We start from the raw sequence: 27233 nt of genomic DNA on the forward strand, positions 1-27233 counted from the left end.
TGAAAATTCAAACACTGACAAGTATCAATGTTTATAAACATGTCATACAATATGGTATCAAATGTATAAGCAGGTCATACTGTATGATAATACAGGTACTCTATTGTTGAACATCTGTGTGATCCTTTAACCAAAATCTGCCTGCTTAAAAAAAACACAATATAAAATACTGCACAATATTAAGTACAAAAATACAATAAATTGCACAATCTAAAAAATATAAAACCTGCACAGCTCAACACGAACTTGCTCTTCATCAGCTAAACTACACTTGTCAAAGCTTAGAACAAATGTACTGAACTGTACAAACATTGCACTTTCACAGCCTAAACTTGCTCTATAATTACTGCATCAGGTGATTTATTTCCCCTGTGCACTAACAAGGATATAACTAAATCTGCACAGGTTAATATTTCACGTTTCCAATACAATACAACCGATCTTTAACTGAACAAAGCAGATCACTTAAGTCTTTCATATTTCATCAACAAGGGGAGGAGTTGGCCTTTGGCCTTCATGTCCTCTATAATGCTCTTCTTCTCAGGGGTAATGTGCGTTGCACACCTCTTAGCAAAGGACTGCAGGGTCTCAGTTGCAGGATCATACTTCAGGGTCTTGAAGGTTTCAGGATCCACAATGCTGAGCCCATTGATTCTGAAGGCTTCAGTCATGGTGCGGACTTTGCTTAAGCTTTTCAAGACTTTTTTATATCTGCTGATAACCTCAGCTGGTCCTTTTGCTGAAAAATATATAAAACAAAAACAAAAGAACACGAGAAATGAGCACAAACAACGGCTTAAGGTCAGCTGAAATTGCTCAAACCGGTCACTTCTCTTTTGATAAAAGTATGAAGCATATTCTAGGAATGGGACAATCTGCTCATCTACTGATATGATTACATGCACAATATGTGGTTCAGAATTCAATACAAAAATGATACTCTAAGATCTGTTTAGTTGGTAAGTCTTACGGTTCAGAATTATGTTTACTTCTGAGAGACAAATCTTTCTAGCAATACATTTGATGTTGAATAATAATTAGTGTGAATGCTGCAAAATAAAATGAAGCTTTATTCGTGATGAAAGCCACATTTTTTACTTTAGACATTTAATTTTTATTTATCATCAAATTCCTAGTATATTCAGACTCTAGAACTGAAGATCTGTATTTTTGCCTCATAATTACTTCAGAACATATATTTTTAACAGCTCTTCCAATGCTTTTATTAATAATTACTTTTCATGACCACTTGTTGCTAACAGGGCAGGTGGTTCAAGTTATGCCATTCTTACCTCTCACATGAGCTTTTCCAAGCACAGCCACAGTTGCAGATGCAGGTGGCTGTGTCCAACGTTTCTTCCGTCTTTGGATGACAACATCACTGTCCGAGGACTCACTGATGTTTGGAGAAGATGGGGGAATGACGTCATCTTCATCCATGTTACCATCGTCATCCTCGTCGTCGTCCTCCAAAGTAAATACTTTTGGTTGAGCTTTGATCAAATAGGAGGATAGATGAGACAAAGATCAGATTGTTATGAAGACATATCACACCTTTCATTACAATTACATTACATTTTGCAGATACAAGTTGCTCCCAAATCACTCACATGATTTCTTCTTTCCCATGATTTGCTCACGCAAGAAATTGCGCTCTTGCTCAAGATCCTTTATTATTTTTTCTTGCCATTGGATCCTTGCTTCTAGGAACTCCACTTTGGAGATTGATCCTTAAAAACAAAAATGAGAGCAGGATACAAAAAATATTATGATTTGACAGTATTGAGTGAGTGAGTGAGTGAGTGAGAGAGAAAGAGAGAATGACATGCATGTAACAAAGGTAGTGGACCAGATATGGTGTGTGCGGCTGCCTCAACTTGATTTGTAAGCACATGTATACTGACAAAATCTGCCAACAACTTTAATCTCAGGCAGGAAAAATCCCTAGCAAAAAATCAAACTCTGCTAAGATACACTGCTAGAAAATGAGAAATCATTACCTGATCCAATGCTGCTTATGCTGCTGCGACTTGGAGCAGAGCTTCCTTCAACTTCAGGACCTACAGTATGGCATAGGTACAACAAAATCAACATATGAATAGAGGACTTTCAATGGACTTTCAAAACACATTTGGACAAGCTAATTATTTAGGTATTAAAGTTACTTGAAAGTTGACAAAGAAAAATTTACCATCCAAATCATTTTTGGTCACCTCTGTCATCGAGCCATTTTTAGGGACTTTTAGGGACATTTTCTTCTTGGCCTTAGGCTGTAAAAATATAAATAAATTCATGTCACTATAACCGGCAAAATGTAACTTAAATAATCTACACAAGATTCAAAAGCTCTTCTTGTTCGAATGACTGCATAGTGCATCATTTATTTTTCATTACAAAATATGGTTCATACTAAAGCATTACATATGCACCTACTTTCACATTTTATGTTAATGTTAGTTTCTTTCCTAATATTCACCCAGCTCACGTGCACACTCACGCACTCAGCTAGCTTAACGTTACATTAGCTAATTAGCCTACACACTGCAGATAAATAGGAGGGTTTACTACTCTTTAACTATGTAAACGGCCCGAGGACGGGCGTTATGATGTGCTTACAAAACTCAGGGGGAGTTTCAATTAACAGGCTAGCGCTTAACTTACCATTTTTGTCACACGAATTTCCCTCTTCACTCTCCAAACTGTGAACGAAACGGCAAATACCCACCTTCTCCGAATCTTTGACGTGACTGGTGGCTCCCTTTGGATGATTGGATGAGGATGTCACATGACAGCATAGTAACAGTCAATGATTGGATGAGAGCAACGGCGAACACGGCTACGGATTGGTAGATTGTTATGTCAATTACTGTAATGGCACTTCGCGCCATTCTTTGATGCAGGACTGCGAGACTGTTTACACATTTAGACATCAAAGAAGACGGGTGCGCGGGGCAATATTATGAGCTTTGAATCTAATATTATTCCATAGGTATAGGTTTAACAAATATGTTGTTGGGTTACGAGTTTTTGAGTCGAATACATTTTAGACGGTGCCCCAAGGAAAACTACAAGTTCACCAGATGGTTAATGAAAGAAGGCCTACTTCGAAAATGGATGAAATGCCCCTCTTGCTCTCATGTTATGAAGTTGAAACGGTCCTACGGCAAAAAGGAGGCAGCATGGTGAGTAGAACAACTAGACATGTGCCTTATTTATTAATTCTTTCTTTGTGTGTAAGCATAGGGGAGTGTGCAGCATGCAGCCATCCAATTATATCTGCTAGAATTCAGTGGCAAATCCTATATTTTACGACAATTTTTTTAATACAGAAGTTATGAGTGGTGTACACACAAAATATGCTAAGTCACATCTAGACAGTCACAATACAAATCACACACACAGCTGTAAATTTAAATTTTTAAGTAAGCTACTGTTTATTTGGTAGAGATAGGGGTGTTAATGTTTCCACAAAGTTCTATATGTGTACAAAATCTGAAATGAAAAATGCCTTTTTACCAATTTTAGATCACATTCCTGGTCATATTGTTCACCTATTTAACAATACATGCCACCAATCAGCTTGACTTTAAACTTGTACATGCACAGGGATTAATTGATTGATATCACCCTTTTCATGCTGCGTGGCACGTAAGCACAAGTGGTGACAAGTAGAGTAGAGTAGACACAGCTAAATTTACTCAAATGTCCCAATTTAAGGTGTAACAGTTGTAGATATTACTTGTCAAGTAGGCCTAGAAATGGGACTGTTCTGTTGTGCTTTGAGATTGCATGGGGGGAGGGAATCACAAGGACTACTACCTTGTTCAATCCCAATCTTAGCTGTTTCAACACTTATACATAAACATCTATGTCCCCCTCTCCATCTTCATTTATGTTACATTTTTATTAAGTGAAATCAGCACAGTATCATAGGTTTTTATTTTGTTACATTAACCTTTGGATTTAATCATCAGGACATGCCGAGATTCCTGTCACAAAGGGAAAACGGTGTCGAGGTCCATCCGAAGTGGCTCAATGTTTGAGAATTCTCACATTCGACTGCATACGTGGATGCATTACATCTACAGGTGCGTGGTTTTACATTGTATAATAACAAAAGCCATCAAAGACAAACTCGGACCATATTGTTTTCTTTGAATGTTCTCACTATACTGTTGGTTGGGATGGGTCCTATAAGAGCCAATGCTTACGAGACATGAGTTTATACATTAAATGGGAAGAATTCTGAACATTGGTCGAATTTATCAACTATGTGTAATTGTATAAGTACTGGGTTGTGAAGAGTCCAATGTAGTACAAAGGTCTTGTGGATTTTTAGGTTTTAGGTGGTTCCCGGAAATTGTCTCAAAATAACTTAATTCATTGGCGAGAAAAAAACCCACACAAGTTCAAAATAACTTAACTTTTCTAAACAGACACTTCACTGTGCTAATTTACTCAGTATCCATTTTTTCGGTTGTTTCTTAAAACTCTTCAAAGATACAGCAGATTTAATTTGTTTTGGGATTTTATTCCATTCCTCCCCTCATACAGGGAATGTTCTTCACCCTACTTTGCTTTTGAGATTTGTTGTTTCCGGTTAAATACACTCTTGTATTCAGGCTATGAGTATCTGCTGTGTCTGCAAGTGGGACTGCAAATGAGAAATTATGGTTATAATTATGACAACTTAAGAAATTGGTTTTAACCCCCCACTTCTAAATTGTGTCATTGAAATATTTATCTGGTTGATCTATTACAGATTCGCCCAAGGCCTTCGACTGAGACAAGTGGACATGCTGCAGGAAGGAATTACTCGGAGTTCTGCAACTCTGAGTAAACTTGCAGACAAGCTGCGGAGAGTTTGCAAATCAGGAATGAAAAGAATGAGAAGAAGAGGCAAGCAGACTGTTGGACAAAGAGCAGAGATTGTTATGATAGATGAAAGCAAATTTGGCCATAAAAGAAAGGTATGAAAGTTACTTAAACAATTATGAGTATTACTTTGATGCCAAATACATGATTTTGTGTCTAAAAACATGTATTCGATGTTGGTTAAGTCTGAGCTAAACTCAGCTACTGAAAGTAGAGACAATACATACATTTAAAACCTGTTTTTGCCTGAGGTGCTTGGAGGTGTATCTGCTGTATCTCGAGAAGTAACTACTGCATTATGAAATAAGATACATTGTAGTTCATTGATGCAATAGAGGGGAATGTCAGTTTTAAGAAACCACATTATTCCTACACCCCAGAACAGTTCAATATTTGTAAACATGCACCACTACTCCAAAGCTAGAGAGAACTTTTGAATTTTTGACTTATGATTTATTCTCTCCCATTTCCCACCATTATTGCAGAATCATTGTATTGTGAGTGCCATTGTCCTCATTTTGAAATATTTGCTCTTGTGAATTTCAGTACAACAGAGGACGGGCAAGCAACAGGAGTTCCTGGGTGTTCGGAATGCTAGGGATTAAGAATGACAGGAGGAGACCCATTCTTAAGATTGTGCATCACCGTTCAGTCAGGCATCTCTTGCCTCTAATAAAGAAGTATGTTCGTCGTGGAAGCTCTGTCATTTCAGATGGGTGGAGGTCTTACCGCCGTCTTCAGGATGAAGGGTACAATCACCTGACTATCAACCATCAAGATTTTTTTGTCGACCCTGTTACAGGTGCACATACACAAAACCTGGAGAGATTTTGGGTTATTTGCAAGTCAACTATCTGGAGACAAAGAGGGAACCGCACACAAAAACTGTTGAGGGATCACTTAGATGTAATTGAGTGGACTTATTGGCATGGAAAACATCACAATAACGGAACACTTGGAATGCTTTTGCATGACATTAGGAAAAAATATCCAGTATGAAACCTGTCTGAAATGTAGATGCAGATATCAAGTTGATATTTATACTACCAGTCAAAAGTTTCGACACACTAAATGTACTGTTACCTCTGAGAAAAATACTATTATCATGGACATGAAGGCCAAAGGCCAACTCCTTCCCTTGTTAAAGTATTAAAATGCAAGTGAGCTTCTTTGTTCAGTTAAAATTCTGTTATATTGTATTGGAAAAGTGAAATATTTGTGCACGGGAAATAAATCAACCTGATGCAGTAATTATAGAGCAAGTTTAGGCTGTGAAAGTGCAATGTTTGTACAGTTCAGTACATTTATTCTAAGCTTTGACATGTGTAGTTTAGCTGATGAAGAGCAAGTTCATGTTGAGCTGTGCACGTTTTATATTTTTTAGATTGTGCAGTTTATTGTATTTTTGTACTTAATATTGTGCAGTATTTTATATTGTGTTTTTTTTAAGCAGGCAGATTTTGGTTAAAGGATCACACAGATGTTCAACAATAGAGTACCTGTATTATCATACAGTATGACCTGCTTATACATTTGATACCATATTGTATAACATGTTTATAAACATTGATACTTGTCAGTGTTTGAATTTTCAGGCAGTATTTGTTGTCAGCCTTGGGAAAACCTGAACCAGTGGTTTAATAAATGAGGTATTTGTACTTGTGCTGTCTTTGTTATTCTACCACTGAATGAGAGGGAACCTATAGATAGATCCATTTTTTTCAAAGGTGTAACCCATCGCTTGTTCATTGCAGTAGTTATGTGCTATAATATATTAACTAAGTGTAAAAAGGAGGCAACTTTAGATTAGGGAACATGTGTTGGTTAATAAGTGTTCAATTACTAGTGAATTAGTAATGATCAAGATGTCACTTTAGTATGGGGAACATATTCTAAGTAACAAAGACTTAATTTAGAGTTATTTGGACACTATTAACACTTGTAGTTTTGTGTATTTTTTATGTAAGAACAGACCATATTCATTAAGTGTTATTAAGGGAGAATAACTATTCTTGTGGTACTACCACCTTATAAAGTCCATACTAAGCAAAGCATATTAAGATCATAATTCGTATGCAACAACTTCCTTACTTACTGCTAATAAGCAATAATTCTGAGGTTATTGAGGGAAAACTTAGTTAATGGCTTACTGGTTGTATAATAAGGCCATGCAGAATAAGGCATTAATAAGTACTTAATAATGACAAATTAAGAGCCAATATGTTACTAATTTGCATGCTAATAAGCAACTAATTAATGGTGAATAGGTGTACCTTAATATAAAGTGTTACCAAAAATGTATTACTACAGTTACTATTGTCACTGCTTTTTGTCCCTACAATTAGGGCATTTGCCAGACGCTTTTATCCAAAGCGACTTACATCGGTTAATACACACATTGACACACCGATGGCAGAGTCAACCATGCAAGGCGACAGGCAGCTCGACAGGAGCAGGTAGGGTTAAGTGTCTTGCTCAGGGACACATCTAACACTCAGCTAGGAGGAGCTGGGGGTCGAACTAGCAACCTTTCGGTTACAAGACAACTGCTCTACCTCCTGAGCTAAGCCGACCCCCTCGCAACAAGTGTAGTTGTTGCTAGTGTCGTTGCTATGCAACTCTCTCTCTCTCTCTCTCTGTCTCTCTCTCTGTCTCTCTCTCTGTCTCTCTCTCTCTGTCTCTCTCTCTCTGTCTGTCTCTCTCTGTCTCTCTCTCTCTCTCTCTCTCTCTCTCTCTCTCTCTCTCTCTCTCTCTCTCTCTCTCTCTCCCACCTAGAGCCAAAGGATCTGTCCTAGGTTTCTGGCTCTTAAAAGGCAGTTTTTCCTTGCCCCTGTTGCCAAGTGCTTGCTCATAGTGGTACTGTTGGGTCTCTGTAAATGTTATAAGGAGTTTGGGCTAGACCTTCTCTATTCAAATAGTGTCCTGAGATAACTTGAAGTACTTTATCCACAGCTGTATGTGTGCATGGTCCATTTCTTCCACATACATCCAAGGACACACACACAGACACACAGACACACAGACACACACACACACACACACACACACACACACACACACAATATTTCTCTGTGTCCACTGTTTCAGAAGTTACCCAAACTAGCAATCTACCTAAACTTACCCATTTTTTGGTATTTGGATCCCAACCAGGGGTTCTTGGATTTAAAATCTTCTTTTTGTTTGGCAGTCCACAAGTCTGGCCAGTCATTATTAATGTCTACAGAAAAACAACAAAAGTGATTGAATTACAGGTTATAAAATAACTAAAGTGATTGAATAACAGGCTATAAATTTAACAAGGGAAACAATGACCACAACCCAATCGAAAGTGTAAAGTTGCATAATCCCTTTCGTTTTATTTATTATCCCCCCCCCCCCCCCCCCCCACCCTAAACAGTCAACTACTATGGAGCCCTGGAGGTGACATGGATGCTGTCTTCATGTAACTTACACATGAAGCTGATGAAGCACATGATAGCCGTAGCTATATCCGTGAGTGTCGAGCCCTGATATGTTATTAACATAATTTACAAGGTCCAGCAATAAAAAAAGGGCCCATGCCCACCTACCTTAGTTAACGACTTCATCCGAAGTTGTTCCGGCATCTTTGGCCATGGGCCGAGAGGCAGCATCTCCTTCACTGACAGCATCCTCTCCGACGGGGGTGGGGGGCAGAGCGGGCGTCGACGTTAACTGTACCGGTGTAGCATCGCTAACATTAGCTGAGCTGCTGGCTGATATTGAATCGCGAGGACGTTTGAAATTGTCAAATTAAATTTTTGTTTGGATAGCTTGCTTCATCTTACCGGATTATTATAGCAAATCATTTAAAGTAAACTTGTAAAAGTAAATTTGTCTTTTGCAATATTTACCTCGGCATGACCCGCCCTTCTCTCCCTCCGATTGGCTCATTCGTCGTCATGCCTACAGTTAACCAATCTAATCAGTAAAGGCAGCGAGTATTAGCCAGTAAGAGGCAAAGTAGCGTGGGTCATGGCTTCACCATCCTAAGGAATAAGTGGGCGATTTGGCTTGCAGATACTACTGAATGGTGCGCATCTGGGGGGATTTAGAAGTGGGTATACGCAATGCTGACTGAAAAATAAGTGGGTATACGCCGTATACCCTAGACTACACCAGTGCTTGGGAGACGAACCCCGCACACAGAAGTTCAAGACTGACGCGCTACCTCCAGTCTACCACTCTCTCACGGAGACACACTGCGCAACAGTAAGCTACATAAGGTCCAACAAGGACGATCAAATAGTGAATACCCTCTGATGAGAACCTATAACTCTCTTAAAGAATATTCTCAGGCAATGCCAAGGTATTGAATCTGTCCCGAAAGACACTCTGTCTCCGGAGAGACCCCTGTACGATAAGGAGGTGCTAGGAAGCTGCGCACCCCGATCTAACCCGAAAGTCTTAGCTGATTCCCTGCTCCCGACCATGTTTGGTTGGCAGCATAAGTCACCATGGTGATACAGCGACACTAAAAGAGAGCGACTTTCGTGTCACAGCTAACCCAGGCTTTGAGCGCAACATACCTCGCTTACCCACTAATCGATGTTCGTAGTAGGTGGACCCCACTGTTCACCCAGAACTGAACAGAGCCTTATTCACAAACATATTCTAAACAATACTTCTCGAAATAGATGTGTAACCACAGAATAAAGTCAACGCTGTAAATTTGATTACGTTTATTCATTTTGGTACACTGGTTTACATCAAGGTTCTACATATTTTAGAGCAGACCTTTGATAAACATAAAGAAGAAGGGTAAACAAACAGCAGTTCTGATGGTCATTTTCAGAGTTGGTCCTCCTGAGGTGGTAGCGTCACTCGATGTTGGTCCTGTTGTACTTTGTCCTTGAGTAGAAGGGGGTCCTGCAGTGGGTGCTTGTCCTGAAGTTATTGTAGTTGGTCCTACTGAGATTGGTCCTACCAAGGCAGGTCATGCAGAGGGTATGATTTTATATTTAAGTATATTATCTTGAGATGAATTAAAACTTTTACAGTACTTTTTTACAATCCACCCAACTTGCTTTGCTAACGAAGTGTTTAAACTAGCAATAGATGTAGAATTGTAATTTACATAATTGATGTAAAATGTATAAGTTATGGTTACCTGCAGCAATAGTAGTAGTGTCCACATCGAGGAAGGTGATTTGATCTTTAATTGCATCCTTCAACACCTGCACTGCACGGCTTTCAGTGGGAACAGCAGATTCTTTGTTGAAGATCAGCATCATTTCCACAAAGACTGATCCCTTACTAGAAATGTAAAAATGAAAATGAAACGAAAACATCACAATTAGGAAAAACTAGTTTCAATGCTTTTTTTTTTACCTGTATCATATTGATTGGCTATCATCTATGTGATTTTCATAAAGGTATTCATTAATAAATAATGAAAGTAATTCAATAAAATTAGTTGTGCTTACGCAAAAATAATTCAATAAAATTGGTTGCACTTACGCAAAATAGTTGATTGTACTCCTGGAATATGTTCCAGGAAAATTAGGTTTGAAGCCATTGTTAACCTATGATAAAAAACAAATACTCAACATGTTTTATGTTTTTAATGTCCAAATACAGGAATTCAATGTTTTTCATAATTCAAACTGAATTTAATCTTCATAACATTATCTCACCTCTGTTGTAACATTAGCAGCCAACTCCTGATAGGCAGTCGAGCTTGGATCTAAGTAGTCTTCTATAAACGTACGTCTCATGCTGAATCTCAAATCAATCGTCCATTCATTTCCTGTAGATGGCTCAGTAGGCTCTGAGGGGATGGTAGTTTCTGTTACAGTAATTCTGACTGAGGAAGAGGAAGTCGTGGGAGCTATAGCATGACTCGTTTGTCCAGCTATAGTAGTTGTAGAAAATGTGGTCCCCAACATAGATGTGGGCCCTACTCTGATAGCAGTAGATCCTTCATTTGTAGATATGAGTCCTGATTGGCATGGTGTAGACCTTCTAGTTGTAGCTGAAGATACTGATGTCATTTTTGTGCTTGTTGTTCTAGCTGTTCCTTTTGTTGTTGTAGCAGAAGTGGGTCTGACATTGGTAGTCATTTTTGTTGTCGTTGTTGGTCCTGCGGTTGTTGACCCTATATTTGTTGTTGCTGGTCCTCCCATTGTAGTTGTGGGTCCTGCTGTAGTAATTGTTGGCCCTGTAATTGCTATTGTTGACCCTGCGGTTGTTGTATTTGGTTCCGCAATTGTCATTGTTGTAGATCCTGCTATATTAGTTGTTGGTCCTACAGTTGATTCTGTGTTTCTCAGAATAGTAGTTAGTGGTTCTACAATAGACGTTGTAGGTCCTGGAGTTGTTGTTACTTCAGAGATTGTCGTTGTTGGTCCTACAGTTGTTGTTGTGGGTCCTGCGGTAGTAGCTCTTGGTCCAGCAATTGTTGTGTTTGGTTCAGGAGTTGTCAATGTTGAAACTGTTGATGATCTTACAGTTGTTGTTATTGGTTGTCCTGCAGTTGTTTCTCTTGGTCTATCAATTGTTGTTGTTGGATCAGCATTTGGCGTTGTTGGTTCAGCAGTTGTCGTTGAAGACACTGCAGTTGCTGATGATCCTGCAGTTGCTGTTGTGGGTTCTGCAGTTGTAGCCCCAGATCCATGAATTGTTGTTGGTTCAGGATTTAGCGTTGTAGGTCCTGCAGTGGTTGTTGTTGGTCCTGCAGTTGTTGTTGATCCAGCGGTAGTTGTTAATGTTGTTGTTGATGGTCCTGCACATGGTGTTAGTAAAGCAGTTGTCATTATTGGTTCTGCAGTTGTTGTTGTTGGTTCAGAATTTAACGTTGTTGGTCCTGCAGTTTTTATTGGTCCTGCAGTTGTAGCTTTTGGACCATTAGCTGTTGTTGGTTCAGCAGTTGGCGTTGTTGGTCTGGCAGTTGTTGCTGTGGGAACCGTCATAGTAGTTAATGGTCCTGCATTCCTTGTTTCTCTTTCTGCAGTTCTTGATCCTACAGATGTTGTTGGTCCTACAGTTGTTGCTTTGGATACAGCTGTAGTAGTTGTCGGTCCTGCAGCCGTTGGTTTTGTTTTTTCAGCAGTTGCTGTTGTCGGTCCTGCAGTTGTTGTTATTGGCAATGCAGTTGTTGGTTCTGCAGTTGGTGTTGTTTTTTCAGCAGTTGGCGTTGTTGGTCCTGCAGTTGTTGATGTTGGTCCTGCACTTGTTGTTGGTCCCCCAATATAAGTTAATGGTGCTGTTGTAGCAGTGGCAGGTACTGCAGTTGTTGTTGGTTCAACAGTTGTAGTTGTTGGTTTTGTAATTGTTATTGGTTCAGCAGTTGTCGCTGTTGGTCCTGCAGTTTTTGCTGTTGGTCCTGCAGTTGTGGATCTTTCTCCAGCAGTTGTTGTTCGTTCAGCAGTTTGCGTTGTTGGTCCTGCAATTGTTGTTTTTGGCACTGCAGTAGTTGGTACTGCGGAAGCTGTTGTTTGTTCAGGAGTTGTCGTTGATGGTCCTGCAGTTTTTATTGGTCCTGCAGTCATAGCTTTTGGGCCATTAGCTGTTGTTGGTTCAGCATTTGGCGTTGTTGGTCCTACAGTTGTTGCTTTTGGTACAGCTGTAGAAGTTGTAGGTCCTGCAGTCGTTGTTTTTGGCAATGCAGTCGTTGGTTCTGTAGTTGGGGTTGTTTTTTCAGGAGTTGACGTTGTTGGTCCTGCAGTTGTGGATGTCGGTCCGGCAGTTGTTGGTCTCTCCATAGAAGTTAATGGTGCTGTTATAGCAGTGGCAGGTACTGCAGTTGTTGTTGGTTCAACAGTTGTAGTTGTTGGTTTTGTAGTTGTTGTTGGTTCAGCAGTTGTCGCTGTTGGTCCTGCAGTTTTTGCTGTTAGTCCTGCAGTTGTGGATATTTGTCCAGCAGTTGTTGTTCGTTCAGCAGTTTGCGTTGTTGGTCCTGCAGTTTTTATTGGTCCTGCACTCGTAGCTTTTGGACCATTAGCTATTGTTGGTTCAGCAGTTGGCGTTGTTGGTCCGGCAGTTGTTGCTGTGGGAACCGTGATAGTAGTTAATGGTCCTGCAATGTTTGTTTCTCGTTCTGCAGTTCTTGATCCTGCAGATGTTGTTGGTCCTACAGTTGTTGCTTTTGGTACAGCTGTAGAAGTTGTAGGTCCTGCAGTCGTTGTTTTTGGCAATGCAGTCGTTGGTTCTGCAGTTGGTGTTGTTTTTTCAGCAGTTGGCGTTGTTGGTCCTGCAATTGTTGTTTTTGGCACTGCAGTAGTTAGTACTGCGGATGCTGTTGTTTGTTCAGGAGTTGTTGTTGTTGGTCCTGCAGTTTTTATTGGTCCTGCAGTCGTAGCTTTTGGGCCATTAGCTGTTGTTGGTTCAGCATTTGGCGTTGTTGGTTCCGCAGTTGTTGCTGTGGGAACCTTGATAGAAGTTAATTGTCCTGCGATACTTGTTTCTCGTTCTGCAGTTCTTGATCCTGCAGATGTTGTTGGTCCTACAGTTGTTGCTTTTGGTATAGCTGTAGAAGTTGTAGGTCCTGCAGTCGTTGTTTTTGGCAATGCAGTCGTTGGTTCTGCAGTTGGTGTTGTTTTTTCAGCAGTTGGCGTTGTTGGTCCTTTAGTTGTTGATGTTGGTCCTGCAGTTGTTGGTCTCTCCATAGAAGTTAATGGTGCTGTTGTAGCAGTGGCAAGTACTTCAGTTGTTGTTGGTTCAACAGTTGTAGTTATTGCTTTTGTAATTGTTGTTGGTTCAGTAGTTGTCGCTGTTGGTCCTGCAGTTTTTGCTGTTAGTCCTGCAGTTGTGGATCTTGGTCCAGCAGTTGTTGTTCGTTCAGCAGTTTGGGTTGTTGGTCCTGCAGTTTTTGTTGGTCCTGCTGTCGTAGATTTTGGACCATTAGCTGTTGTTGGTTCAGCAGTTGGCATTGTTGGTCCGGCAGTTGTTGCTGTGGGAACCGTGATAGTAGTTAATGGTCCTACAATACTTGTTTCTCGTTCTGCAGTTCTTGATCCTGCAGATGTTGTTGGTCCAACAGTTGTTGCTTTTGATACAGCTGTAGCAGTTGTAGGTCCTGCAGTCGTTGTTTTTGGCAATGCAGTCGTTGGTTCTACAGTTGGTGTTGTTTTTTCAGCAGTTGGCGTTGTTGTTCCCTCCATATAAGTTAATGGAGCTGTTGTAGCAGTGGCAGGTACTGCAGTTGTTGTTGGTTCAACAGTTATAGTTGTTGGTTTTGTAATTGTTGTTGGTTCAGCAGTTGTCGCTGTTGGTCCTGCCATTTTTGTTGTTAGTCCTGCAGTTGTTGCTCTTTGTCCAGCAGTTGTTGTTCGTTCAGCAGTTTGCGTTGTTGGTCCTGCAGTTTTTATTGGTCCTGCTGTCGTAGCTTTTGGACCATTAGCTGTTGTTGGTTCAGTAGTTGGCGTTGTTGGTCCGGCAGTTGTGGCTGTGGGAACTGTGATAGCAGTTAATGGTCCTGCAATACTTGTTTCTCGTTCTGCAGTTCTTGATCCTGCAGATGTTGTTGGTCCTACAGTTGTTGCTTTTGATACAGCTGTAGCAGTTGTAGTTCCTGCAGTCGTTGTTTTTGGCAATGCAGTCGTTGGTTCTGCAGTTGGTGTTGTTTTTTCAGCAGTTGGCGTTGTTGGTCCTATAGTTCTTGATGTTGGTCCTGCAGTCGTTGGTTTCTCCATCGAAGTTAATGGTGCTGTTGTAGCAGTGGCAGGTACTGCAGTTGTTGTTGGTTCAACAGTTGTAGTTGTTGGTTTTGTAATTGTTGTTGGTTCAGCAGTTGTCGCTGTTGGTCCTGCAGTTTTTGCTGTTAGTCCTGCAGTTGTTGCTCTTTGTCCAGCAGTTGTTGCTCTTTGTCCAGCAGTTTGCGTTGTTGGTCCTGCAGTTTTTATTGGTCCTGCAATCGTAGCTTTTGGACCATTAGCTTTTGTTGGTTCAGCAGTTGGCGTTGTTGTTCCTGCAGTTGTTGGTCCCGCCATATAAGTTAATGGTGCTGTTGTAGCAGTGGCAGGTACTGCAGTTGTTGTTGGTTCAACAGTTGTAGTTGTTGGTTTTGTAATTGTTATTGGTTCAGCAGTTGTCGCTGTTGGTCCTGCAGTTTTTGCTGTTGGTCCTGCAGTTGTGGATCTTTCTCCAGCAGTTGTTGTTCGTTCAGCAGTTTGCGTTGTTGGTCCTGCAATTGTTGTTTTTGGCACTGCAGTAGTTGGTACTGCGGAAGCTGTTGTTTGTTCAGGAGTTGTCGTTGATGGTCCTGCAGTTTTTATTGGTCCTGCAGTCATAGCTTTTGGGCCATTAGCTGTTGTTGGTTCAGCATTTGGCGTTGTTGGTCCTACAGTTGTTGCTTTTGGTACAGCTGTAGAAGTTGTAGGTCCTGCAGTCGTTGTTTTTGGCAATGCAGTCGTTGGTTCTGTAGTTGGGGTTGTTTTTTCAGCAGTTGACGTTGTTGGTCCTGCAGTTGTGGATGTTGGTCCGGCAGTTGTTGGTCCCTCCATAGAAGTTAATGGTGCTGTTATAGCAGTGGCAGGTACTGCAGTTGTTGTTGGTTCAACAGTTGTAGTTGTTGGTTTTGTAGTTGTTGTTGGTTCAGCAGTTGTCGCTGTTGGTCCTGCAGTTTTTGCTGTTAGTCCTGCAGTTGTGGATATTTGTCCAGCAGTTGTTGTTTGTTCAGCAGTTTGCGTTGTTGGTCCTGCAGTTTTTATTGGTCCTGCACTCGTAGCTTTTGGACCATTAGCTATTGTTGGTTCAGCAGTTGGCGTTGTTGGTCCGGCAGTTGTTGCTGTGGGAACCGTGATAGTAGTTAATGGTCCTGCAATGCTTGTTTCTCGTTCTGCAGTTCTTGATCCTGCAGATGTTGTTGGTCCTACAGTTGTTGCTTTTGGTACAGCTGTAGAAGTTGTAGGTCCTGCAGTCGTTGTTTTTGGCAATGCAGTCGTTGGTTCTGCAGTTGGTGTTGTTTTTTCAGCAGTTGGCGTTGTTGGTCCTGCAATTGTTGTTTTTGGCACTGCAGTAATTAGTACTGCGGATGCTGTTGTTTGTTCAGGAGTTGTTGTTGTTGGTCCTGCAGTTTTTATTGGTCCTGCAGTCGTAGCTTTTGGGCCATTAGCTGTTGTTGGTTCAGCATTTGGCGTTGTTGGTTCCGCAGTTGTTGCTGTGGGAACCTTGATAGAAGTTAATGGTCCTGCGATACTTGTTTCTCGTTCTGCAGTTCTTGATCCTGCAGATGTTGTTGGTCCTACAGTTGTTGCTTTTGGTATAGCTGTAGAAGTTGTAGGTCCTGCAGTCGTTGTTTTTGGCAATGCAGTCGTTGGTTCTGCAGTTGGTGTTGTTTTTTCAGCAGTTGGCGTTGTTGGTCCTTTAGTTGTTGATGTTGGTCCTGCAGTTGTTGGTCTCTCCATAGAAGTTAATGGTGCTGTTGTAGCAGTGGCAAGTACTGCAGTTGTTGTTGGTTCAACAGTTGTAGTTATTGCTTTTGTAATTGTTGTTGGTTCAGTAGTTGTCGCTGTTGGTCCTGCAGTTTTTGCTGTTAGTCCTGCAGTTGTGGATCTTGGTCCAGCAGTTGTTGTTCGTTCAGCAGTTTGGGTTGTTGGTCCTGCAGTTTTTGTTGGTCCTGCTGTCGTAGATTTTGGACCATTAGCTGTTGTTGGTTCAGCAGTTGGCATTGTTGGTCCGGCAGTTGTTGCTGTGGGAACCGTGATAGTAGTTAATGGTCCTGCAATACTTGTTTCTCGTTCTGCAGTTCTTGATCCTGCAGATGTTGTTGGTCCAACAGTTGTTGCTTTTGGTACAGCTGTAGCAGTTGTAGGTCCTGCAGTCGTTGTTTTTGGCAATGCAGTCGTTGGTTCTACAGTTGGTGTTGTTTTTTCAGCAGTTGGCGTTGTTGTTCCCTCCATATAAGTTAATGGAGCTGTTGTAGCAGTGGCAGGTACTGCAGTTGTTGTTGGTTCAACAGTTATAGTTGTTGGTTTTGTAATTGTTGTTGGTTCAGCAGTTGTCGCTGTTGGTCCTGCCATTTTTGTTGTTAGTCCTGCAGTTGTTGCTCTTTGTCCAGCAGTTGTTGTTCGTTCAGCAGTTTGCGTTGTTGGTCCTGCAGTTTTTATTGGTCCTGCTGTCGTAGCTTTTGGACCATTAGCTGTTGTTGGTTCAGTAGTTGGCGTTGTTGGTCCGGCAGTTGTGGCTGTGGGAACTGTGATAGCAGTTAATGGTCCTGCAATACTTGTTTCTCGTTCTGCAGTTCTTGATCCTGCAGATGTTGTTGGTCCTACAGTTGTTGCTTTTGATACAGCTGTAGCAGTTGTAGTTCCTGCAGTCGTTGTTTTTGGCAATGCAGTCGTTGGTTCTGCAGTTGGTGTTGTTTTTTCAGCAGTTGGCGTTGTTGGTCCTATAGTTCTTGATGTTGGTCCTGCAGTCGTTGGTCTCTCCATCGAAGTTAATGGTGCTGTTGTAGCAGTGGCAGGTACTGCAGTTGTTGTTGGTTCAACAGTTGTAGTTGTTGGTTTTGTAATTGTTGTTGGTTCAGCAGTTGTCGCTGTTGGTCCTGCAGTTTTTGCTGTTAGTCCTGCAGTTGTTGCTCTTTGTCCAGCAGTTGTTGCTCTTTGTCCAGCAGTTTGCGTTGTTGGTCCTGCAGTTTTTATTGGTCCTGCAATCGTAGCTTTTGGACCATTAGCTTTTGTTGGTTCAGCAGTTGGCGTTGTTGTTCCTGCAGTTGTTGGTCCCGCCATATAAGTTAATGGTGCTGTTGTAGCAGTGGCAGGTACTGCAGTTGTTGTTGGTTCAACAGTTGTAGTTGTTGGTTTTGTAATTGTTACTGGTTCAGCAGTTGTCGCTGTTGGTCCTGCAGTTTTTGCTGTTGGTCCTGCAGTTGTGGATCTTTCTCCAGCAGTTGTTGTTCGTTCAGCAGTTTGCGTTGTTGGTCCTGCAATTGTTGTTTTTGGCACTGCAGTAGTTGGTACTGCGGAAGCTGTTGTTTGTTCAGGAGTTGTCGTTGATGGTCCTGCAGTTTTTATTGGTCCTGCAGTCATAGCTTTTGGGCCATTAGCTGTTGTTGGTTCAGCATTTGGCGTTGTTGGTCCTACAGTTGTTGCTTTTGGTACAGCTGTAGAAGTTGTAGGTCCTGCAGTCGTTGTTTTTGGCAATGCAGTCGTTGGTTCTGTAGTTGGGGTTGTTTTTTCAGCAGTTGACGTTGTTGGTCCTGCAGTTGTGGATGTTGGTCCGGCAGTTGTTGGTCCCTCCATAGAAGTTAATGGTGCTGTTATAGCAGTGGCAGGTACTGCAGTTGTTGTTGGTTCAACAGTTGTAGTTGTTGGTTTTGTAGTTGTTGTTGGTTCAGCAGTTGTCGCTGTTGGTCCTGCAGTTTTTGCTGTTAGTCCTGCAGTTGTGGATATTTGTCCAGCAGTTGTTGTTCGTTCAGCAGTTTGCGTTGTTGGTCCTGCAGTTTTTATTGGTCCTGCACTCGTAGCTTTTGGACCATTAGCTATTGTTGGTTCAGCAGTTGGCGTTGTTGGTCCGGCAGTTGTTGCTGTGGGAACCGTGATAGTAGTTAATGGTCCTGCAATGCTTGTTTCTCGTTCTGCAGTTCTTGATCCTGCAGATGTTGTTGGTCCTACAGTTGTTGCTTTTGGTACAGCTGTAGAAGTTGTAGGTCCTGCAGTCGTTGTTTTTGGCAATGCAGTCGTTGGTTCTGCAGTTGGTGTTGTTTTTTCAGCAGTTGGCGTTGTTGGTCCTGCAATTGTTGTTTTTGGCACTGCAGTAATTAGTACTGCGGATGCTGTTGTTTGTTCAGGAGTTGTTGTTGTTGGTCCTGCAGTTTTTATTGGTCCTGCAGTCGTAGCTTTTGGGCCATTAGCTGTTGTTGGTTCAGCATTTGGCGTTGTTGGTTCCGCAGTTGTTGCTGTGGGAACCTTGATAGAAGTTAATGGTCCTGCGATACTTGTTTCTCGTTCTGCAGTTCTTGATCCTGCAGATGTTGTTGGTCCTACAGTTGTTGCTTTTGGTATAGCTGTAGAAGTTGTAGGTCCTGCAGTCGTTGTTTTTGGCAATGCAGTCGTTGGTTCTGCAGTTGGTGTTGTTTTTTCAGCAGTTGGCGTTGTTGGTCCTTTAGTTGTTGATGTTGGTCCTGCAGTTGTTGGTCTCTCCATAGAAGTTAATGGTGCTGTTGTAGCAGTGGCAAGTACTGCAGTTGTTGTTGGTTCAACAGTTGTAGTTATTGCTTTTGTAATTGTTGTTGGTTCAGTAGTTGTCGCTGTTGGTCCTGCAGTTTTTGCTGTTAGTCCTGCAGTTGTGGATCTTGGTCCAGCAGTTGTTGTTCGTTCAGCAGTTTGGGTTGTTGGTCCTGCAGTTTTTGTTGGTCCTGCTGTCGTAGATTTTGGACCATTAGCTGTTGTTGGTTCAGCAGTTGGCATTGTTGGTCCGGCAGTTGTTGCTGTGGGAACCGTGATAGTAGTTAATGGTCCTGCAATACTTGTTTCTCGTTCTGCAGTTCTTGATCCTGCAGATGTTGTTGGTCCAACAGTTGTTGCTTTTGGTACAGCTGTAGCAGTTGTAGGTCCTGCAGTCGTTGTTTTTGGCAATGCAGTCGTTGGTTCTACAGTTGGTGTTGTTTTTTCAGCAGTTGGCGTTGTTGTTCCCTCCATATAAGTTAATGGAGCTGTTGTAGCAGTGGCAGGTACTGCAGTTGTTGTTGGTTCAACAGTTATAGTTGTTGGTTTTGTAATTGTTGTTGGTTCAGCAGTTGTCGCTGTTGGTCCTGCCATTTTTGTTGTTAGTCCTGCAGTTGTTGCTCTTTGTCCAGCAGTTGTTGTTCGTTCAGCAGTTTGCGTTGTTGGTCCTGCAGTTTTTATTGGTCCTGCTGTCGTAGCTTTTGGACCATTAGCTGTTGTTGGTTCAGTAGTTGGCGTTGTTGGTCCGGCAGTTGTGGCTGTGGGAACTGTGATAGCAGTTAATGGTCCTGCAATACTTGTTTCTCGTTCTGCAGTTCTTGATCCTGCAGATGTTGTTGGTCCTACAGTTGTTGCTTTTGATACAGCTGTAGCAGTTGTAGTTCCTGCAGTCGTTGTTTTTGGCAATGCAGTCGTTGGTTCTGCAGTTGGTGTTGTTTTTTCAGCAGTTGGCGTTGTTGGTCCTATAGTTCTTGATGTTGGTCCTGCAGTCGTTGGTCTCTCCATCGAAGTTAATGGTGCTGTTGTAGCAGTGGCAGGTACTGCAGTTGTTGTTGGTTCAACAGTTGTAGTTGTTGGTTTTGTAATTGTTGTTGGTTCAGCAGTTGTCGCTGTTGGTCCTGCAGTTTTTGCTGTTAGTCCTGCAGTTGTTGCTCTTTGTCCAGCAGTTGTTGCTCTTTGTCCAGCAGTTTGCGTTGTTGGTCCTGCAGTTTTTATTGGTCCTGCAATCGTAGCTTTTGGACCATTAGCTTTTGTTGGTTCAGCAGTTGGCGTTGTTGTTCCTGCAGTTGTTGGTCCCGCCATATAAGTTAATGGTGCTGTTGTAGCAGTGGCAGGTACTGCAGTTGTTGTTGGTTCAACAGTTGTAGTTGTTGGTTTTGTAATTGTTACTGGTTCAGCAGTTGTCGCTGTTGGTCCTGCAGTTTTTGCTGTTGGTCCTGCAGTTGTGGATCTTTCTCCAGCAGTTGTTGTTCGTTCAGCAGTTTGCGTTGTTGGTCCTGCAATTGTTGTTTTTGGCACTGCAGTAGTTGGTACTGCGGAAGCTGTTGTTTGTTCAGGAGTTGTCGTTGATGGTCCTGCAGTTTTTATTGGTCCTGCAGTCATAGCTTTTGGGCCATTAGCTGTTGTTGGTTCAGCATTTGGCGTTGTTGGTCCTACAGTTGTTGCTTTTGGTACAGCTGTAGAAGTTGTAGGTCCTGCAGTCGTTGTTTTTGGCAATGCAGTCGTTGGTTCTGTAGTTGGGGTTGTTTTTTCAGCAGTTGACGTTGTTGGTCCTGCAGTTGTGGATGTTGGTCCGGCAGTTGTTGGTCCCTCCATAGAAGTTAATGGTGCTGTTATAGCAGTGGCAGGTACTGCAGTTGTTGTTGGTTCAACAGTTGTAGTTGTTGGTTTTGTAGTTGTTGTTGGTTCAGCAGTTGTCGCTGTTGGTCCTGCAGTTTTTGCTGTTAGTCCTGCAGTTGTGGATATTTGTCCAGCAGTTGTTGTTCGTTCAGCAGTTTGCGTTGTTGGTCCTGCAGTTTTTATTGGTCCTGCACTCGTAGCTTTTGGACCATTAGCTATTGTTGGTTCAGCAGTTGGCGTTGTTGGTCCGGCAGTTGTTGCTGTGGGAACCGTGATAGTAGTTAATGGTCCTGCAATGCTTGTTTCTCGTTCTGCAGTTCTTGATCCTGCAGATGTTGTTGGTCCTACAGTTGTTGCTTTTGGTACAGCTGTAGAAGTTGTAGGTCCTGCAGTCGTTGTTTTTGGCAATGCAGTCGTTGGTTCTGCAGTTGGTGTTGTTTTTTCAGCAGTTGGCGTTGTTGGTCCTGGAATTGTTGTTTTTGGCACTGCAGTAGTTAGTACTGCGGATGCTGTTGTTTGTTCAGGAGTTGTTGTTGTTGGTCCTGCAGTTTTTATTGGTCCTGCAGTCGTAGCTTTTGGGCCATTAGCTGTTGTTGGTTCAGCATTTGGCGTTGTTGGTTCCGCAGTTGTTGCTGTGGGAACCTTGATAGAAGTTAATGGTCCTGCGATACTTGTTTCTCGTTCTGCAGTTCTTGATCCTGCAGATGTTGTTGGTCCTACAGTTGTTGCTTTTGGTATAGCTGTAGAAGTTGTAGGTCCTGCAGTCGTTGTTTTTGGCAATGCAGTCGTTGGTTCTGCAGTTGGTGTTGTTTTTTCAGCAGTTGGCGTTGTTGGTCCTTTAGTTGTTGATGTTGGTCCTGCAGTTGTTGGTCTCTCCATAGAAGTTAATGGTGCTGTTGTAGCAGTGGCAAGTACTGCAGTTGTTGTTGGTTCAACAGTTGTAGTTGTTGCTTTTGTAATTGTTGTTGGTTCAGTAGTTGTCGCTGTTGGTCCTGCAGTTTTTGCTGTTAGTCCTGCAGTTGTGGATCTTGGTCCAGCAGTTGTTGTTCGTTCAGCAGTTTGGGTTGTTGGTCCTGCAGTTTTTGTTGGTCCTGCTGTCGTAGATTTTGGACCATTAGCTGTTGTTGGTTCAGCAGTTGGCATTGTTGGTCCGGCAGTTGTTGCTGTGGGAACCGTGATAGTAGTTAATGGTCCTGCAATACTTGTTTCTCGTTCTGCAGTTCTTGATCCTGCAGATGTTGTTGGTCCAACAGTTGTTGCTTTTGGTACAGCTGTAGCAGTTGTAGGTCCTGCAGTCGTTGTTTTTGGCAATGCAGTCGTTGGTTCTACAGTTGGTGTTGTTTTTTCAGCAGTTGGCGTTGTTGTTCCCTCCATATAAGTTAATGGAGCTGTTGTAGCAGTGGCAGGTACTGCAGTTGTTGTTGGTTCAACAGTTATAGTTGTTGGTTTTGTAATTGTTGTTGGTTCAGCAGTTGTCGCTGTTGGTCCTGCCATTTTTGTTGTTAGTCCTGCAGTTGTTGCTCTTTGTCCAGCAGTTGTTGTTCGTTCAGCAGTTTGCGTTGTTGGTCCTGCAGTTTTTATTGGTCCTGCTGTCGTAGCTTTTGGACCATTAGCTGTTGTTGGTTCAGTAGTTGGCGTTGTTGGTCCGGCAGTTGTGGCTGTGGGAACTGTGATAGCAGTTAATGGTCCTGCAATACTTGTTTCTCGTTCTGCAGTTCTTGATCCTGCAGATGTTGTTGGTCCTACAGTTGTTGCTTTTGATACAGCTGTAGCAGTTGTAGTTCCTGCAGTCGTTGTTTTTGGCAATGCAGTCGTTGGTTCTGCAGTTGGTGTTGTTTTTTCAGCAGTTGGCGTTGTTGGTCCTATAGTTCTTGATGTTGGTCCTGCAGTCGTTGGTCTCTCCATCGAAGTTAATGGTGCTGTTGTAGCAGTGGCAGGTACTGCAGTTGTTGTTGGTTCAACAGTTGTAGTTGTTGGTTTTGTAATTGTTGTTGGTTCAGCAGTTGTCGCTGTTGGTCCTGCAGTTTTTGCTGTTAGTCCTGCAGTTGTTGCTCTTTGTCCAGCAGTTGTTGCTCTTTGTCCAGCAGTTTGCGTTGTTGGTCCTGCAGTTTTTATTGGTCCTGCAATCGTAGCTTTTGGACCATTAGCTTTTGTTGGTTCAGCAGTTGGCGTTGTTGTTCCTGCAGTTGTTGGTCCCGCCATATAAGTTAATGGTGCTGTTGTAGCAGTGGCAGGTACTGCAGTTGTTGTTGGTTCAACAGTTGTAGTTGTTGGTTTTGTAATTGTTATTGGTTCAGCAGTTGTCGCTGTTGGTCCTGCAGTTTTTGCTGTTGGTCCTGCAGTTGTGGATCTTTCTCCAGCAGTTGTTGTTCGTTCAGCAGTTTGCGTTGTTGGTCCTGCAATTGTTGTTTTTGGCACTGCAGTAGTTGGTACTGCGGAAGCTGTTGTTTGTTCAGGTCCTGCAGTCGTTGTTTTTGGCAATGCAGTCGTTGGTTCTGTAGTTGGGGTTGTTTTTTCAGCAGTTGACGTTGTTGGTCCTGCAGTTGTGGATGTTGGTCCGGCAGTTGTTGGTCCCTCCATAGAAGTTAATGGTGCTGTTATAGCAGTGGCAGGTACTGCAGTTGTTGTTGGTTCAACAGTTGTAGTTGTTGGTTTTGTAGTTGTTGTTGGTTCAGCAGTTGTCGCTGTTGGTCCTGCAGTTTTTGCTGTTAGTCCTGCAGTTGTGGATATTTGTCCAGCAGTTGTTGTTCGTTCAGCAGTTTGCGTTGTTGGTCCTGCAGTTTTTATTGGTCCTGCACTCGTAGCTTTTGGACCATTAGCTATTGTTGGTTCAGCAGTTGGCGTTGTTGGTCCGGCAGTTGTTGCTGTGGGAACCGTGATAGTAGTTAATGGTCCTGCAATGCTTGTTTCTCGTTCTGCAGTTCTTGATCCTGCAGATGTTGTTGGTCCTACAGTTGTTGCTTTTGGTACAGCTGTAGAAGTTGTAGGTCCTGCAGTCGTTGTTTTTGGCAATGCAGTCGTTGGTTCTGCAGTTGGTGTTGTTTTTTCAGCAGTTGGCGTTGTTGGTCCTGGAATTGTTGTTTTTGGCACTGCAGTAGTTAGTACTGCGGATGCTGTTGTTTGTTCAGGAGTTGTTGTTGTTGGTCCTGCAGTTTTTATTGGTCCTGCAGTCGTAGCTTTTGGGCCATTAGCTGTTGTTGGTTCAGCATTTGGCGTTGTTGGTTCCGCAGTTGTTGCTGTGGGAACCTTGATAGAAGTTAATGGTCCTGCGATACTTGTTTCTCGTTCTGCAGTTCTTGATCCTGCAGATGTTGTTGGTCCTACAGTTGTTGCTTTTGGTATAGCTGTAGAAGTTGTAGGTCCTGCAGTCGTTGTTTTTGGCAATGCAGTCGTTGGTTCTGCAGTTGGTGTTGTTTTTTCAGCAGTTGGCGTTGTTGGTCCTTTAGTTGTTGATGTTGGTCCTGCAGTTGTTGGTCTCTCCATAGAAGTTAATGGTGCTGTTGTAGCAGTGGCAAGTACTGCAGTTGTTGTTGGTTCAACAGTTGTAGTTGTTGCTTTTGTAATTGTTGTTGGTTCAGTAGTTGTCGCTGTTGGTCCTGCAGTTTTTGCTGTTAGTCCTGCAGTTGTGGATCTTGGTCCAGCAGTTGTTGTTCGTTCAGCAGTTTGGGTTGTTGGTCCTGCAGTTTTTGTTGGTCCTGCTGTCGTAGATTTTGGACCATTAGCTGTTGTTGGTTCAGCAGTTGGCATTGTTGGTCCGGCAGTTGTTGCTGTGGGAACCGTGATAGTAGTTAATGGTCCTGCAATACTTGTTTCTCGTTCTGCAGTTCTTGATCCTGCAGATGTTGTTGGTCCAACAGTTGTTGCTTTTGGTACAGCTGTAGCAGTTGTAGGTCCTGCAGTCGTTGTTTTTGGCAATGCAGTCGTTGGTTCTACAGTTGGTGTTGTTTTTTCAGCAGTTGGCGTTGTTGTTCCCTCCATATAAGTTAATGGAGCTGTTGTAGCAGTGGCAGGTACTGCAGTTGTTGTTGGTTCAACAGTTATAGTTGTTGGTTTTGTAATTGTTGTTGGTTCAGCAGTTGTCGCTGTTGGTCCTGCCATTTTTGTTGTTAGTCCTGCAGTTGTTGCTCTTTGTCCAGCAGTTGTTGTTCGTTCAGCAGTTTGCGTTGTTGGTCCTGCAGTTTTTATTGGTCCTGCTGTCGTAGCTTTTGGACCATTAGCTGTTGTTGGTTCAGTAGTTGGCGTTGTTGGTCCGGCAGTTGTGGCTGTGGGAACTGTGATAGCAGTTAATGGTCCTGCAATACTTGTTTCTCGTTCTGCAGTTCTTGATCCTGCAGATGTTGTTGGTCCTACAGTTGTTGCTTTTGATACAGCTGTAGCAGTTGTAGTTCCTGCAGTCGTTGTTTTTGGCAATGCAGTCGTTGGTTCTGCAGTTGGTGTTGTTTTTTCAGCAGTTGGCGTTGTTGTTCCCTCCATATAAGTTAATGGAGCTGTTGTAGCAGTGGCAGGTACTGCAGTTGTTGTTGGTTCAACAGTTATAGTTGTTGGTTTTGTAATTGTTGTTGGTTCAGCAGTTGTCGCTGTTGGTCCTGCCATTTTTGTTGTTAGTCCTGCAGTTGTTGCTCTTTGTCCAGCAGTTGTTGTTCGTTCAGCAGTTTGCGTTGTTGGTCCTGCAGTTTTTATTGGTCCTGCTGTCGTAGCTTTTGGACCATTAGCTGTTGTTGGTTCAGTAGTTCGCGTTGTTGGTCCGGCAGTTGTGGCTGTGGGAACTGTGATAGCAGTTAATGGTCCTGCAATACTTGTTTCTCGTTCTGCAGTTCTTGATCCTGCAGATGTTGTTGGTCCTACAGTTGTTGCTTTTGATACAGCTGTAGCAGTTGTAGTTCCTGCAGTCGTTGTTTTTGGCAATGCAGTCGTTGGTTCTGCAGTTGGTGTTGTTTTTTCAGCAGTTGGCGTTGTTGGTCCTATAGTTCTTGATGTTGGTCCTGCAGTTGTTGGTCTCTCCATAGAAGTTAATGGTGCTGTTGTAGCAGTGGCAGGTACTGCAGTTGTTGTTGGTTCAACAGTTGTAGTTGTTGGTTTTGTAATTGTTGTTGGTTCAGCAGTTGTCGCTGTTGGTCCTGCAGTTTTTGCTGTTAGTCCTGCAGTTGTTGCTCTTTGTCCAGCAGTTGTTGCTCTTTGTCCAGCAGTTTGCGTTGTTGGTCCTGCAGTTTTTATTGGTCCTGCAATCGTAGCTTTTGGACCATTAGCTTTTGTTGGTTCAGCAGTTGGCGTTGTTGTTCCTGCAGTTGTTGGTCCCGCCATATAAGTTAATGGTGCTGTTGTAGCAGTGGCAGGTACTGCAGTTGTTGTTGGTTCAACAGTTGTAGTTGTTGGTTTTGTAATTGTTATTGGTTCAGCAGTTGTCGCTGTTGGTCCTGCAGTTTTTGCTGTTGGTCCTGCAGTTGTGGATCTTTCTCCAGCAGTTGTTGTTCGTTCAGCAGTTTGCGTTGTTGGTCCTGCAATTGTTGTTTTTGGCACTGCAGTAGTTGGTACTGCAGAAGCTGTTGTTTGTTCAGGAGTTGTCGTTGATGGTCCTGCAGTTTTTATTGGTCCTACAGTCAAAGCTTTTGGGCCATTAGCTGTTGTTGGTTCAGCATTTGGCGTTGTTGGTCCTACAGTTGTTGCTTTTGGTACAGCTGTAGAAGTTGTAGGTCCTGCAGTCGTTGTTTTTGGCAATGCAGTCGTTGGTTCTGTAGTTGGGGTTGTTTTTTCAGGAGTTGACGTTGTTGGTCCTGCAGTTGTGGATGTCGGTCCGGCAGTTGTTGGTCTCTCCATAGAAGTTAATGGTGCTGTTATAGCAGTGGCAGGTACTGCAGTTGTTGTTGGTTCAACAGTTGTAGTTGTTGGTTTTGTAGTTGTTGTTGGTTCAGCAGTTGTCGCTGTTGGTCCTGCAGTTTTTGCTGTTAGTCCTGCAGTTGTGGATATTTGTCCAGCAGTTGTTGTTCGTTCAGCAGTTTGCGTTGTTGGTCCTGCAGTTTTTATTGGTCCTGCACTCGTAGCTTTTGGACCATTAGCTATTGTTGGTTCAGCAGTTGGCGTTGTTGGTCCGGCAGTTGTTGCTGTGGGAACCGTGATAGTAGTTAATGGTCCTGCAATGCTTGTTTCTCGTTCTGCAGTTCTTGATCCTGCAGATGTTGTTGGTCCTACAGTTGTTGCTTTTGGTACAGCTGTAGAAGTTTTAGGTCCTGCAGTCGTTGTTTTTGGCAATGCAGTCGTTGGTTCTGCAGTTGGTGTTGTTTTTTCAGCAGTTGGCGTTGTTGGTCCTGCAATTGTTGTTTTTGGCACTGCAGTAGTTAGTACTGCGGATGCTGTTGTTTGTTCAGGAGTTGTTGTTGTTGGTCCTGCAGTTTTTATTGG

The 27233-nt window shown here is 42.7% G+C and overlaps 2 protein-coding genes across 2 annotated transcripts in view; both read right to left on the bottom strand.

Moving 5' to 3' along the window:
* Nucleotides 1-461: 461 nt before the first annotated feature.
* On the bottom strand, nt 462-2222 carry LOC307071330 (uncharacterized protein; the record flags this gene model as incomplete). The annotated part of the gene is made up of 5 exons (XM_079730316.1): nt 462-739; nt 1293-1493; nt 1611-1730; nt 2001-2060; nt 2192-2222. The coding sequence occupies 5 exons, from the start codon at nt 2220-2222 to the stop codon at nt 462-464; spliced, it is 690 nt and encodes a 229-aa protein (XP_079586442.1).
* Nucleotides 2223-9619: 7397 nt separating this feature from the next.
* LOC307071331 (uncharacterized protein) overlaps nt 9620-27233 on the bottom strand; it is a gene marked incomplete at both ends in the record, with an annotated part of 35026 nt that continues 17412 nt past the window's right edge. The window contains 4 exons of the mRNA XM_079730317.1: nt 9620-9816; nt 10004-10149; nt 10354-10418; nt 10530-11698. Coding sequence (XP_079586443.1) covers nt 9620-9816; nt 10004-10149; nt 10354-10418; nt 10530-11698 — 1577 coding nt within the window. The remainder of the gene's footprint in view (nt 9817-10003; nt 10150-10353; nt 10419-10529; nt 11699-27233) is intronic.

This window comes from Pollachius pollachius (assembly GCF_949987615.1).
Source record: "Pollachius pollachius genome assembly, chromosome: 2".
In the NCBI taxonomy this organism is placed as follows: Eukaryota; Metazoa; Chordata; class Actinopteri; order Gadiformes; family Gadidae; genus Pollachius; species Pollachius pollachius.